This window comes from Anabas testudineus, chromosome 7 (assembly GCF_900324465.2).
Source record: "Anabas testudineus chromosome 7, fAnaTes1.2, whole genome shotgun sequence".
Lineage (NCBI taxonomy): Eukaryota > Metazoa > Chordata > Actinopteri > Anabantiformes > Anabantidae > Anabas > Anabas testudineus.
In genome coordinates, this window is record NC_046616.1 from 1,737,667 (window position 1) to 1,752,783 (window position 15,117).

The window sequence follows — 15,117 nt, forward strand, 5'->3', positions numbered from 1 at the left end:
CACATGTTGTATTGGCTTTGCCCAAGCTTTGTGCAGAACCCCTAATTGTTTTTTTTCTTCTGCAGAATGGAATGACTTCAGACCAGGGAACTAAATTAGACAAACCAGGTAGAAAACATATGAGTAACACTACGTTTTATTTTAAACACTGAGTTATATTTGCGTAAATTGGAATTTAAAGAGTCTCTTCTCACTATCGCCTAATCGATGAGTTGCTAAGCTAAATAGCACCATCCAGAGGGAAGTTACAGAAACTGTTATCAAGAAGTATTTGAACAACTAGGTGATAATACAACAGCTCTCAAACGTCTATAATGCCTAATGCCTGTCTGCGTGTAGGCAGCAACAGAAAAGCTTCATAGTGATTGATCTACAAAATGATTTCCCAAAGTTTCCAAAAACTTTAAAAAAGAAAAAGAGAAAACAGCTGAAAAAATATGATATGACAGTGATATGTATGAAGAGTGATTCATTCAGAATCACAAATATTAACGTGAAAATTTGACCAACACTAAAACATAAACAGTGGTCGACACGGACACAGGACACCGAGGCAGAGAAGAGAACTCGAGCTAATAAAAGAGTGAACTACGCCTCAGCCTCACCTCGGGTTGCTCCTTACAGACTGTACACAGGGCAAACGGGCGAATCAGAGAACAAGAAGCTTTGAATGTAAAACTTGTAATTAGTTTAAATTAATCTTTTATAAAAAAAATTTGTTCCAACTAACAACAATAACTTTTTTTAAACTGTTTTGTTTTGTTTTTCCATTCTCCTCATTTCTCTTTGTCTTCAACAGCGTTTAGTCTCAAACTGCAGGATTATTCTGCTCTTGATTCTGCTCCTGATCAAAAGTAACATTAGTGTGATTTATGGATGTTACTGAATTTAAGCTTCAGTCTTGACGACCCGTGTTCATCATTGTCACCAGGTTTCACTGCTCCACTATGACTGGGAACCAAATAAACTAAACTCAACTTTTAGTTCAGATTAGTTCCACAGAGTTCAGTTTAGTTTGATTCATTCCTTACTCACATTTCATCACATTCAGGAACACGGTTGAATTAGCTGCCAGAACAAAGCAGTTCTGATGTCAGCAGTATTTATTCATCTCAACACTACAGTAGAAGTATTGACTGCAGATGAATTAGAACTTATTTTACAAGCTGATAACCACATAAACCAACAGACACACAACATCTTATAAAAAGCTGTGACAACCCATCAGCCACTGACAAAAACCACATCCACAGCAGATTTCAACATAACAGTAACCAACTGTAAGTACAGAAAATAAAGACAACACAACAGCACTAAATAACAGGTAAAGACTGAACCCAGGAACTGAGGTAGACCACAAAACAGGTTTTAAGAATTTGATACAGTAAAAAACAGGGACATCTGCTGGTTGAAACCTCATTATTGCATCAGTCTGAGAGGATAATGGAAAAACAACTGGAATATATGAAACCAAATGACCAGGAAGAAAACAGGAACCCAAGTGCAAAACACAGCAGGAAGAAAAGAGAACACTGGACAGATTCACACTGAAAAATACAGGAGGCCGCTTTCAAATCTAGTCTGACTTCATGAACATTAGAAACAAAGAAACTCCAGACAAACGTAAAAGAGGACGTGACAACAAGTCCAAAACATGTAAATGTTTTAATCAGGTAATGAGATTCAACTGGAAAACAGTGACTTCAGCTAAACACAAAAGACAAACTGGTCCAGAGAGAGTGAAGGTGAGCAGAACTAAACACTAATGACCTAATTACCTAACGAAGACAGGTGTGAATGGCTGAAAGGAGAGCAGAGCTAATCAAGGTGAGTGAGACCAGGTGTGAGTGTGTTGGTCAGGTGGAGATGGAGAAGAGCTGACGATTTAGAGGCAGAGAACACGAGGGCCCAACATACATCAAAACATAAAAACTGATCCAGAATAACTAAATAAAGCTGAAAAAATCCTGGCAGACAATAGTAAATCATCTAGATACACCACTAGTTGTTAAACATACAGTAGACGGACTGGACACTTCAGAGGATGCTGAACCTTCAGAAACATGGACAGTTCTGTATCATCAGAAGATAAGGTGACAAAAAAGAACCTGTAAGCTGCAGCTTAAAGTCTAGATTCAATTCTGCACATCACCATTAGTTTTCTGCCCTTGTTAATTCAGTGTTGGAACAAATTTCTGGTTCTTCACCTCTGTTGAGTGGAGCCTTTTCATAGGTGACAGACATCTGACAGTAAAAGAGAAAACAAAGATTAATAGTAGGAAATTAAATATAGTAAGATACATTTAATTTATATTACCTTCTGACACAAAAACAGCACCACCTCCACCTCTGGCTAAATGAGAGGCTTAAATAGAGGTTTAGTAATAATCCATGGTTAACTGCATAACTTATGTTAACAGTTATCATAAAGGTTTTAAGTTATCCAGAATAAATAAATGTGAAACTGTCAATAATCAGGAAACTCTGGTAACAGCAGTACAATCTAACAGCATTTCTGTTTATTTATATAATAAGTGTGGGCATCATAATTATCTGAACTCCATCTGAATTTCAATTCATCTCAATACTTCAGACATTTTAGAATTTCAGTGTATCACAGACTGAATCTTGTACAGAAGATTTCACACCACTCATCATCACTAAAACTGAAGAACAAAGATTTAAATAAGTTAAAGGAAGTGACCTCTGTCTTTGTTCCATCTGTGCTTCTCCTGGTGATTTCATCTAAGTTTCTCCTTTTCTTCCATTTGTAGAGGAGCAGCAGAACAACCATCAGTGATACACCAACCAAGGGGACACACACAACCAGAGGCAGGATGGAGCCTGGACCGAGGAGAGAGACAGGGAGAAGGAGTGTGTTTACAGTTTAATAGAAAAAGAGCATTTTGGTCGGTGTTAGCAAATTAAAAGTGTCCACACATTGGTCTATTTCTCTCTTTTCACTTTACTAAATTTTGCATATGATTGTAAATAAGTATCTCTCATGTTAGTTGTACCATTTAACATGTTGTTCTGAATAGTTTCTCAAAGCTGAAAGGCAGGTTCCAGTTCCAGATTTAAAACACATTCACACAATTTGGAACCAAGTATAAAACTGATAGTACAAATAGTGACTGTAGTGAATTATCCAAACTTCAATTTGGAAGTCTAAATAAAAAAAACAGTTGTAGTTCCTACAAAGTTCAAATATTTTCAAACATTAAATTAAGGGTTTTTATACTTTACCTTCAGATGTACGTTCTAATTTACCTAAGGAGTGAAAAGAAGTTTATTGTTGTGAACGTAAGAACATTTTCAACTTTTCATACACATGAACGAATCAGTGACATAAATATAAAAAAAAAAAAACATTTACAACTGGTAAAAGTTAAAAAAATCATACACTGATCAGCGACAACAATAAAACCACCTGGTGCTAAGGTTGTGACTGACCAGTGTGAATCGAAATTCAACAACCATCTAAAGAAAGCATCAAAATAGAAAGTTCAACCTGTAGCTGTTCGCTGGTCAGTGGTTTTAATGAAAACTGATGAAAATGTGGAGGTTGATGGGACTGATGTTGAAGAAGATGGAACAGTCTGAGTTGGTTTGGATGTTGTTGAAGCTGTGAACAACAAAGACAATTATAAAAAATAAAAATAACAAAATCAAAAACAGAACAAATACTGATGTACTGCCTGGAGCTGTACATCTCCAGAATCCAGTTGACCTGTCCAATGTTCTTGCTGCTTGTTGTTGTCTTATTGCCTGCTGTTCTTTTCTCTCTTCTCTTTCCACTCACCCCAACTGGTCGAGGCAGATGGCCGCCCACTATGAGCCTGGTTCTGCTGGAGGTTTCTTCCTCTAAAGGGAGTTTTTCCTCTCCACTGTTGCCTAAAGCTTGCTCGAATGGGATTGTTGGGTTTTCTGTATAATTTTTTTGTATAATGGACTGACGGGGACCAAACAGGTAAGAACAACAGGATATTTATTAACAAAAAGGTCAGGGGACACAGGGAACTAACAAACATGAACAAAGTATCAACATAAAACACCGTGGTAACACAGGCAAAAACTCAAACTAAAACTAACGACAACATGCAAAGTACGAACAAAAACCCACGTGCTAACGCGGACATGAAACTAACAGACAAACTAAATGTACAAAGTGATAAACCTAAATCACTGCAGAAGGCAGGCAAACGGGAACAAACATACAAAACTAACAGGACAAAGTAACAACGAAAAACACTGCATAAACGCAGACCAAACAATTCAAACTAACAGACAAAACAGAGGTTCCTGACGGACAAACGAACACACAAACTGACCAGAGTGGTGGATGATTCCATGAGCATGAATGAGCAAAAATGAACAACAAACCAGCAATTCAACTGAGGACCGAGGGGTGCTTATAAACCAGAGGGAGTAACAGGTGAAATGAGTCAGTAATAAGTCTGGTGTGTGGAGAGTGGAGGAAGGGGAAGTCCATGTATGGGTGTGGCAAGAGGGTGAGACACAGAACAACACAAAACCAACAGACAGGGGTAGAGGGAGGAAGTGTAACACTTAAACCTTAAACACTGTAAAATGCCTTGAGATAACTTTCGTTGTGATTTGGCACCATACAAATAAAACTGAATTGAATTGAAGTGATACAGACAAATCCCAAAGAGAGAAATAAGATGCTGCACTAAACATTTAATAATCATGTTTGTGTCAGATTATTTCAAGTTAGATGTTGTTTGGTACAATGTAAAAATGTCTTTTCAGATTTAAATCAGAATAGAAACAACTTTTACTGGGAATTTAAATTAATAATGTGCTTTGAATGAAATGTGAAGAAATATTCTCATGTAACTGAATAAAACTGAATAAAAAAACTCACCATCAATGACAATGACAGAAAACCACATAGATGATGAATCTGGAGACAAAGCTCTGCCATAACCACACTTGTACCATCCAGCGTCCGACTTGGTCACCTGCTGGATGGTCACATAGAGTCCAAATACAGATCCATCAATGTATTCAATGCCGTATCTGCCTCTCTGAGAGTTCTTCTGATCGGTTTCAATGAGAACGTCTTCCTCTTTATTACATTCGTCTTTACAGAAAAAGAATCTGCTTCTTTTCGCTTCAACAAAGCATGGACTTCTCAAAGTGTCTCCTTCAACATATGTACTGATAAAACCAGCATTTTTATCCAAGAGATCTGAAAAATGAAGAGTCCACAGTTACTGTATGAACTTCACAGTGTTTCCATAGTTTAACTGGTGCTGAGTCATTTCCATGAGATCTATTCCATCGCTAAACTACTACATCCTCAAATATGAGATTTAATGATTTAAACAGAAACTCACCATCTGAAACTCTGATCTCAAAGTCAGAATATGAATCTGGAGTTGAAGATTTGCCCAGACCACATCTGTACGGTCCGGAGTCAGACTTGATCAGATTTGTGATGGTCACAGACAGAATTCCTCTTCCAGATGATCCATCGCTATATTTAACACTGTATCTACCATTGTTAGCTGTCACACCATCTGTTTTAACTAGGATGTCTTCTTCTTTACATTGATTCCTACAGAAGAACTTCGTGCTTCCAGGCAGATTCAAGTAGCAGTTAATTGTACCATTTCCTCCTTCAGCTCCTGTGTAAATTGTGAGCTTTGCACTGACCAGCCCAGTGTTCCCACCACATAGAGCTGCAGAAGAGAAGCACAGTGAACAAGCAACAACAAATAATGATGAATGTTTGTAAAAGCAGAAAGAATCATGAGAACAGGTTAAATGAACGAACAAAACCAGTTATAAACAGTGATTTAATTATTAAATACACAGTCAGGTAACCAGTCCTCACCTGATAAGAAGACGAAGAGCAGGAGATGTTGGATCTTTATTGTGTATTTCATCCTGATAGAGAAAAGTCAGAGAACTGCTTCTTTCACTTCAGTCTGTCCAGAATCTCTCTGACCAGTCAGGAAGATGAAGCAGCTTATTTTAAGATTTAGCTGCAACAATATGATAATGATGAGGATGAGTTAGAGTAACTGAAATAAATGTTGTGAGCAGATGCTGTAAGTTCAACTGAAGAGTTAAAGACAAAACGTCTCTGGTTCACACTGTGACCTCATATCTCAAGTGCTGCAAACACAAAAGTCTCTATTTTTGTAACCAGATAACAGCATTGAAACAGAAGTATGCAGAAGAGAGAAAGAAAGTCCAAAATGTGCATCTGTGAAGTACCAGCACAGTACTATGACTATTTCAATATATTGTAGTGAGCTATATCTATTTAAGACGTCCTAGTATAGATGAATCAATGATGATTGATTAATTGTGGATGTGTGCAGTTCTCAGTCCATGAGTTTGCTGTTGTGGTGCAGTCTGGACATGTAAAAAATCCTCACTGCTGCTCTTGCCATGACACGTACTCTGACAAACAGCACCCTGCTGTTACCATCTGCAAACTCTACTAACCATTTTCCATTAATCACTACTGATGGGGTACCAGCTCAACTATTACACCTCTCCAGATGATCCAAAATGCAGCAGCACATCTCATTTTTGATCAGTCAAAAAGGACACCACCCTTCAGATCTCTACACTGACTTCCTGTAGCTCAGTGCTTCTCAATTATTTTCTGTTAGGCCTAAACATTCGCGCCTCCCTCTCGGGAATGCAACCCCCCCTTTCTTTCACCATAACCAATCGCGACATAACCTTCGTCATATTTCCTCGTCTTTGGGCGACTTTCGTTTCTCTCATTACCTCTCTCTCTCTCTCTCTCTCTCTCTCTCTTTCTCTCTTTCTTTTCGTCCCTGTTAATATTTTCCTTGGTGTCTCTTGAGGGTTTGTTCACTACACTTCAAACCTCCCGCTCTTTTCAGTGCGCATACGCGCATATTCAAGTACGACCAAAAAGCAGGTTTCCTGGCGTCACCAGCGACCCCCCCTAGCATCGCACCTGCTATTTGAGAAGCACTGCTGTAGCTGCTGCCTCAGGTTCAACGTCCTGACCGTTACCTACAAAGTGGTCAACTCAACAGCACTAGTACCTGAACTCCCTCATCCAGGTCGACAATTTCTGCAAGTGAATCAGGTCTTGTGATCTCCTCACATCACTTCAAAACATCCCAGGCAAAACTTTTCAGCTCAGTGATTTGAACCTTTCTTTGTACTTAAATCTTTCACTTACACCTCATGAGACAGAAACAGTTCGTCCTAGAGCACTTTATCTTAAAGTTCTTCTCCTTGGCTTAGATCAGGGGTCTCAAACTCGCGGCTGGGGACGATAATTTGTGGCCCCCGCCTTAATATGACAATTTAATGTTAGTGCGGCCCCCGAGTTTTATATGTTTGAAACTTTACAGTGTTGGTGCAGAGCTGAACGAACCAACCAATCACGGTGGGGTATATAGCTCTCGGGGGCGGGACATCGGCCGGGCTTAAACCAATCAGAGAAACATTTCTCAATGACTAACAGCAGCGTTGCCATGGAGAGTTTTCATCCTGACTAGCGGCCTCGTTTCTATGAAGCTCACACGGACATTCATCCCACCGTGCTGCGTTCACAACCCCTAAAAAACAAAGTTTTTAACTTGCTGCCCAGCGGAACATTATATGTCAAAGTGAGGCGTTCGCGGCGGGATGCTTATTATCCACTTCAAAAGAGCAGATGGTTTCTACAGTCGGGACCACACCTGTAAGTGAACAATGACTGTTTGTGCACTGACTCTATGACACACACACACACAGACACACACACACACACACACACACACACGTGATAAAATTACACGGTGGTCATTTTGCTTATCTCTTCAACTTCAATAAGTTCTCCTCATAAAGTGGTCATATCATACTTTATTTTGATTTTATATCTTCTTCAGGGCTCCACTGATAATGATTATATGATTTTCAAGTTAAAATGTGGAAATATGTGTGATAATGTTAAAATGCCTCATTTGAACTCCTGTGTCATTGAGCCCCCGTTCCCCCATCCCACTCTGTTCTGATTGGCCAGTGAGTGGAAATCTTCCTGTGGGCTGATAACCTGAGAAGGTGGTAACCAATGCAGCATTTTGAAAAACTCTTGAGGATCAAACCTGGTCCCAGTCAGTAGAGTTGGACAGGTCTGCAGGTCATTTACTTAAAACACTATCATCAACACACTGCATATGAAATTTAGGTGTTAAATAAATCAATAAATTCGGTAGTAAAAAGTACAGTATGTCATCATCACCTCATTATGTTCTGTATTATAGGATTATTATCATTGATGCATTAACACATGAACAGAGTTTTGTTGTATTTGGTTCAGTATTTTATATAATGTTGAGCAGTTCAATCTATTTCTATCTATAACAGAATCCTCCATCATATTAACCGTCTGCTGAAGCTTACAGAGGTGGCAGTTTCTGAAATCTTTTACTACTAAGGTCTTTAAACGTCACAACTTTCTGTTCTGGTTTCCTGATTGTCACTGAAGGTAACGTTGCATTTTAATCCTCCAACACTGAATTTAATTAATATTTGCTATATTGAGCATAAATAATGAACATCTCAGATGATTCTGTATAAACAAATGGTGCAGACCTGAATTCAAAATAGATTAAGAACAGGGCACACTCACCACCTGTGCTCACTGTGTCCATTTGTTCCGGGTGAAATGATGAGAGAAATGTAGTTTCCCACGGGATCCAATGTTATTGTGATGACATACTTCTGACTTTCGTTCTTAGAGCAAGGGTGTGTCCATGTAACTGTTTGTGCGGGGAAACCTGTTCATCAGGTTGTGAAACCAGTTTAGATAACTATTAATATTCTGTCTAGAAACTATACTCAGCTTTTATTAGCAGATAGACAACAGGTCAACATGTAGTTATTTTCCAGATGAAACAGTTCTGACAGAAATTTTGAACCTATCACAGCTGTAAATATTGTAGTAGATAAGAATGTGCAATCAAAGTTATTTAAAACCTGAAAAATATCTACTATCATCTCCATCTTTTGATACAGAAAGCTGGACTGCTTCAGGACGTCCAGTTAGGAACAGCATAGATGAGGGGTTTAATCATAAACTTCTCCAAATTCATCTGAAACAGGACGATGAACAGTGTGAAATAACAACATAGATACACTTCCTGTCAAAAAAACAGGATTTAATCTAATATTTTGTTGCCTTAAGCTTTGATTACGGAACACATTCTTCGTGGCATCATGTGCCAAGATCTTGTATTGATTACAGAGAGTTGGACACTGCAGAAAGTCTTCTCCAGCACATCCCAAAGATTCTCAATGGGGTTAAGGTCTCGACTGTGGTGGCAAATCCATGTGTGAAAATGATGAGTCATGCTCCCTGAACCACTCTTTTACAGTTTGAGCCCAATGAATCCAGCAGCCCCAGATCATAGCACTGCCACCACAGGCTTGTACAGTAGGCACTAGGCATGATGGGTGCATCACTTCCGGACCACATCAGACCACATGAGCTTCTTCCATTGCTCCAGGGTCCAATTTTTAGCTCCCTAGCTAATTGATTTTTATTTTATTTTTTTCATGATTAGCCTTAGTGACAAGTGGTTTTCTTAAGGCTACTAAGCTGTTTAGTCCCAGTCCCTTGACTTCCATTCACATTGCACTTGTGGAGATTCTTTTTCTTTTACTAATAAACATAGTAAAAGACTGCTGTTTTTCTATGATTTGATTTCTCCAAACATTCATCATCATTCAGGATGACTATCTCACTATTCTTCCAGTTCTTAATAATGCATTGGACAGTTCATAAACCAGTTTTAGTAGTTTCATCAATCTCCTTAGATGTTTTCCCTGCTTGATGCCAAAAATTTGACCCTTCTGAAACAGATTAACATTTTTCCTCGACCACATGATGGTGTCTTCAGACATGGTTGTTTAAGAAAGGAGAAACTACTCATGTGATGATAATAATAGTGACATTTGTTGTGGGCACACAGTAAACAGCACAGCAACAAAACAGTGCAGCTGAAGTCCTGAATCCAAACTAGCCACAGTCACTGTCTTCCTGTTTACTCAAGTTTGGATCCAGTAAATCAGCATCATTAAGTGTAAAAACTAATCCACTGCTGAATCATCCCAGAGATTTGCAGCAGCATGATCACAGGAGCAAGAGGTGAAGGAATTTACTTGACCTGAAAAATACTCTATTACAAAAAGTACTCTTTAATTTTCTACTCAAGGGGATCAATAAAGTATTCATTATTATTATTATTATAAGTACAACCTTTAAATGCTACTTAAAGTACAACAATGAAAGTAGTGGAGTAAAAGTAAAATAAAATGGAAATACCCTAGTAAAGTACAAGTATGTCAAAGTCTTTAGTGTGAGTACTTGAATAAACATACTTATCTCTGAAGAAACCTAATCTAGCCACAGGGGTTGCAAGCCAGTTACTTCCCTCTCTATTTAGCCCGGATAAATAGAGAGGGTTGCGTCAGGAAGGGCATCCGCCATAAAAATTGCCAAAATAACCATGCGAATCACCAATAACACTTTCATACCGGATCGGTCGAGGCCCGGGTTAACAACGACCACCACCAGTGCTGTTAACCTACAGGGTGTCGGTGGAAATTTGACTACTGTTGGTCGAAGAAAGAGGGGAGGCAGAAGGGTTCGTGGTCAGAGAGAGAAGGGAAAAGGCAGGAGCATAGGTTTGAGAATAGGGACTCTTAACGTTGGCACGATGACAGGGAAAGGCAGAGAGCTGGCAGACTTGATGGAGAGAAGGAAGGTAGATGTTCTGTGTGTGCAGGAGACAAGGTGGAAGGGCAGCAAGGCACGTAGCATTGGAGGAGGATACAAACTGTTCTACCATGGTGTTGATAGGAAGAGAAACGGGGTAGGAGTGATCCTGAAGGGGGAGTTTGTGAACAATGTTCTAGAGGTGAAAAGAGTCTCAGACAGGGTGATGAGCCTAAAGCTAGAAATTGAAGGGGTGATGATGAATGTAGTCAGTGGGTATGCTCCACAGGTTGGCTGTGAGTTAGAAGAGAAGGAGAGATTCTGGAGTGAGTTTGATGAGGTCATAGAGAGTATCCCCAGAGGAGAGAGAGTTGTTGTTGGAGCAGACTTCAATGGGCATGTTGGTGAGGGCAACAGAGGTGATGAGGAGGTGATGGGCAGGTTTGGTGTGAAGGAAAGGAATCTGGAAGGACAGATGGTGGTGGACTTTGCTAAGAGGACGGAAATGGCTGTAGTCAACACTTACTTCCAGAAGCGAGAGGAACATAGAGTGACATACAGAAGTGGAGGTAGGAGTACGCAGGTGGACTACATCCTATGTAGACGAGGTCATTTGAGAGAGGTTAGTGACTGCAAAGTGGTGGTAGGAGAGAGTGTAGCCAGACAGCACCGCATGGTGGTGTGCAAGATGACTCTGGAGGTCAGGAAGAAGAAGAGAGGGAAGACAGAAAAGAAGACCAAGTGGTGGAAGTTAAAGAATGAAGAAACTTGTGAGGAATTCAGACAGAAGTTGAGACAGGTTCTGGGTGGTCAGGATGAGCTTCCAGATGACTGGGAAACTACAGCAGAGGTTATCAGGGAAACAGGTAGGAAGGTGCTAGGTGTGTCATCTGGAAAAGGTACTAACAACCCAGGAGAGTGTGCAGAAAAGATGGAAGGAGTATTTTGAGGAGCTGATGAACGAGGAAAATGACAGGGAAAGAAGAGAGGAAGATGTGGATGTTGTGGAGCAGGAAATAGCAGAGATTGGAAAGGATGAGGTTAGGAAGGCTCTGAAAAGGATGAAGAGTGGAAAGGCTGTTGGTCCTGATGACATACCTGTGGAGGTGTGGAAGTGCTTAGGAGAGGCAGCAGTGGAGTTTCTAACCAGTTTGTTCAATAGGATTCTAGAGAGTGAGAAGATGCCTGAGGAATGGAGGAGAAGCGTTCTGGTTCCGATCTTTAAGAACAAGGGTGACACGCAGAACTGCAGCAGCTACAGAGGAATAAAGTTGATGAGCCACACAATGAAGCTGTGGGAAAGAGTAGTGGAAGCCAGGCTTAGGAAGAAGGTGGAGATTTGTGAGCAGCAGTATGGTTTCATGCCCCGTAAGAGCACCACTGATGCTGTTTTTGCTTTGAGAATGTTGATGGAAAAGTACAGAGATGGACAGAAGGAGCTGCATTGTGTCTTTGTAGATTTAGAGAAGGCGTATGACAGGGTGCCGAGGGAGGAGCTGTGGTACTGTATGAGGTCGTCGGGAGTGGCAGAGAAGTACGTCAGAGTAGTTCAGGACATGTATGAGAGAAGTATGATGGTGGTGAGATGTGCTGTAGGTCAGACAGAGGAGTTCAAGGTGGAGGTGGGACTACACCAAGGATCAGCTTTGAGTCCCTTCTTGTTTGCTATGTTGATGGACAGGCTGACAGATGAGGTCAGACAGGAATCTCCCTGGACAATGATGTTTGCGGATGACATTGTGATTTGCAGTGAGAGTAGAGAGCAGGTGGAGGAACAGCTGGAAAGGTGGAGGTTTGCTCTGGAAAGAAGAGGCATGAAGGTCAGTCGTAGTAAGACAGAATACATGTGTCTGAACGAGAGGGATCAAGGTAGAAGCGTTAGGTTACAGGAGGCTGAGGTGAAGAAGGTGCAGGAGTTTAAGTACTTGGGGTCAACAGTTCAGTGTGATGGGGAGTGTGGAAAAGAGGTGAAGAGGAGAGTGCAGGCAGGTTGGAGCGGGTGGAGGAAAGTGTCAGGAGTGTTGTGTGACAGAAGAGTGTCAGCAAGACTCAAAGGAAAGGTGTACAAGACAGTGGTGAGACCAGCTCTGCTCTATGGGTTAGAGACGGTAGCAGTGAGAAAGAGACAAGAGGCTGAGATGGAGGTAGCAGAGATGAAGATGTTGAGGTTCTCCTTAGGAGTGACCAGGTTAGACAGAATAAGTACATCAGAGGGACGGCTCACGTTGACTGAGTTAGCGACAAAGTCAGAGAGGCCAGACTGAGATGGTTTGGACATGTTCAGAGGAGGGATAGTGAGTATATTGGTAGAAGGATGTTGGAGATGGAGCTGCCAGGCAGGAGGACAAGAGGACGACCAAAGAGGAGATATATGGATGTCTTAACAGAGGACATGAGGTTGGCTAGTGTTAGGGTAGAAGATGTTCATGATAGAGTGAGGTGGAAAAGGATGATTCACTGTGGCGACCCCTGATGGGAAAAGATGAAAGAGAAGAAGAATCTGCTTTGAATAAATATTCTCATGTAACTGAATAAAAAACTCACCATCAATGACAATGACAGAAAACCATTCAGAGGATGAATCTGGAGACAAAGCTCTGCCATAACCACACTTGTACCGTCCAGCGTCAGACTTGGTCACCTGCTGGATGGTCACATAGAGTCCAAATACAGATCCATCAATGTATTCAATGCCGTATCTGCCGCTCTGAGAGTTCTTCTGATCGGTTTCAATGAGAACGTCTTCCTCTTTATTACATTCGTATTTACAGAAAAAGAATCTGCTTCTTTTCGCTTCAACAAAGCATGGACTTCTCAAAGTGTCTCCTTCAACATTAGTATTGATAAAACCAGCATTTTTATCCAAGAGATCTGAAAAATGAAGAGTCCACAGTTACTGTATGAACTTCACAGTGTTTCCATAGTTTAACTGGTGCTGAGTCATTTCTTTGAGATCTATTCCATCGCTAAACTACTACATCCTCAAATATGAGATTTAATGATTTAAACAGAAACTCACCATCTGAAACTCTGACCTCAAAGTCAGAATATGAATCTGGAGTTGAAGATTTGCCCAGACCACATCTGTACGGTCCGGAGTCAGACTTGATCATATTTGTTATGGTCACAGACAGAATTCCTCTTCCAGATGATCCATCGCTATATTTAACACTGTATCTACCATTGTTAGCTGTCACACCATCTGTTTTAACTAGGATGTCTTCTTCTCTACATTGATTCCTACAGAAGAACTTCGTGCTTCCAGGCAGATTCAAGTAGCAGTCAATTGTACCACTGTGAGCTTTGCACTGACCAGCCCAGTGTTCCCACCACATAGAGCTGCAGAAGAGAAGCACAGTGAACAAGCAACAACAAATAATGATGAATGTTTGTAAAAGCAGAAAGAATCATGAGAACAGACTAAATGAACGAACAAAACCAGTTATAAACAGTGATTTAATTATTAAATACACAGTCAGGTAACCAATCACCTGATAAGAAGACGAAGAGCAGGTGATGTTGGATCTTTATTGTGTATTTCATCCTGATAGAGAAAAGTCAGAGAACTGCTTCTTTCACTTCAGTCTGTCCAGAATCTCTCTGACCAGTCAGGAAGATGAAGCAGCTTATATTTTCTTCCTCTCTCTCTCTCTCTTTCACTTTTGTTCCTTCTGTGTTGGTGATGATTCAGAGTTGTAGGTGCAACAATATGATAATGATGAGGATGAGTTAGAATAACTGAAATAAATGTTGTGAGTTGTTGCTGTAAATTTAGCTTCTCCTTTTTATAATATGTCTCTGGTTCACACTGTGACTATATCATATCTTAAGTGCTGCAAACACAAAAGTCTCTAATCCTATAACCTGAAACCAGAAAATTCACTGCTCTGCAAAGTCTGTAGAAGAGTAGAAGGAAGTCCAAAATGTGCATCTGCGAGGTACTTATCAGCTTCAGTTTTAGCTTCCTCTTTTTAGCAGAAATGGCGTCCAGCAACTGTTAAAGATCTTACTGCTGCTCTTACCATGACACGAACTCGAACAGTTCCCTGCTGTTAACATCTGCAAACTTGACTAATCATTTTCCAGTTATTTCAGTATTTTATTATTATCATCATCGTTAATAACGTATGATCTTCTTAGCAAACTGTAACACAGGCCACGCTGAACATCTAGACACGTTATCTTCACTTTGGAAACTGAATTGGATGAAGAGAATGAGAGAGAGCCTCAGTCAGCTCCTATTCAGACAGACCCAAAGCCAGGCTGTTCACACATATAGAGAAAAATGGTACAACTTAATTGTCCTCCTGCCCAGGAGATGAGCCTCCTGCATGGCTAAAATATCCCAGTAGGCCCAACATTGATGACTGTTACTCATGTTTATCATGTGA

The 15,117-nt window shown here is 40.4% G+C and overlaps 1 protein-coding gene across 1 annotated transcript; it reads right to left on the reverse strand.

Moving 5' to 3' along the window:
* Positions 1-1,646: 1,646 nt before the first annotated feature.
* On the reverse strand, positions 1,647-7,238 carry LOC113167508 (polymeric immunoglobulin receptor-like). Its single transcript, XM_026368189.1, has 9 exons — positions 7,202-7,238; positions 5,864-6,014; positions 5,364-5,708; positions 4,889-5,215; positions 3,512-3,625; positions 3,247-3,270; positions 2,705-2,844; positions 2,208-2,244; positions 1,647-2,073 (listed from the first exon to the last, which is right to left on the reverse strand). Exons 2-9 carry the CDS (start codon positions 5,913-5,915, stop codon positions 2,009-2,011), a joined length of 1,104 nt encoding a protein of 367 aa, XP_026223974.1. The 5' UTR covers positions 5,916-6,014; positions 7,202-7,238; the 3' UTR covers positions 1,647-2,008.
* Between the last annotated feature and the right edge of the window lie 7,879 nt (positions 7,239-15,117).

Bases quoted from the DNA above. Each gene is read 5' to 3' on its own strand.
- LOC113167508 (XM_026368189.1), bottom strand. From the start codon at position 5,915: ATGAAATACACAATAAAGATCCAACATCTCCTGCTCTTCGTCTTCTTA. The intron at 5,709-5,863 runs GTGAGGACTGGT...TCTCTTCTGCAG, and splicing joins GCTCTTCGTCTTCTTATCAG to CTCTATGTGGTGGGAACACT. The intron at 3,271-3,511 runs GTTGAACTTTCT...TTCACTCCTTAG, and splicing joins TGACCAGCGAACAGCTACAG to GTAAATTAGAACGTACATCT.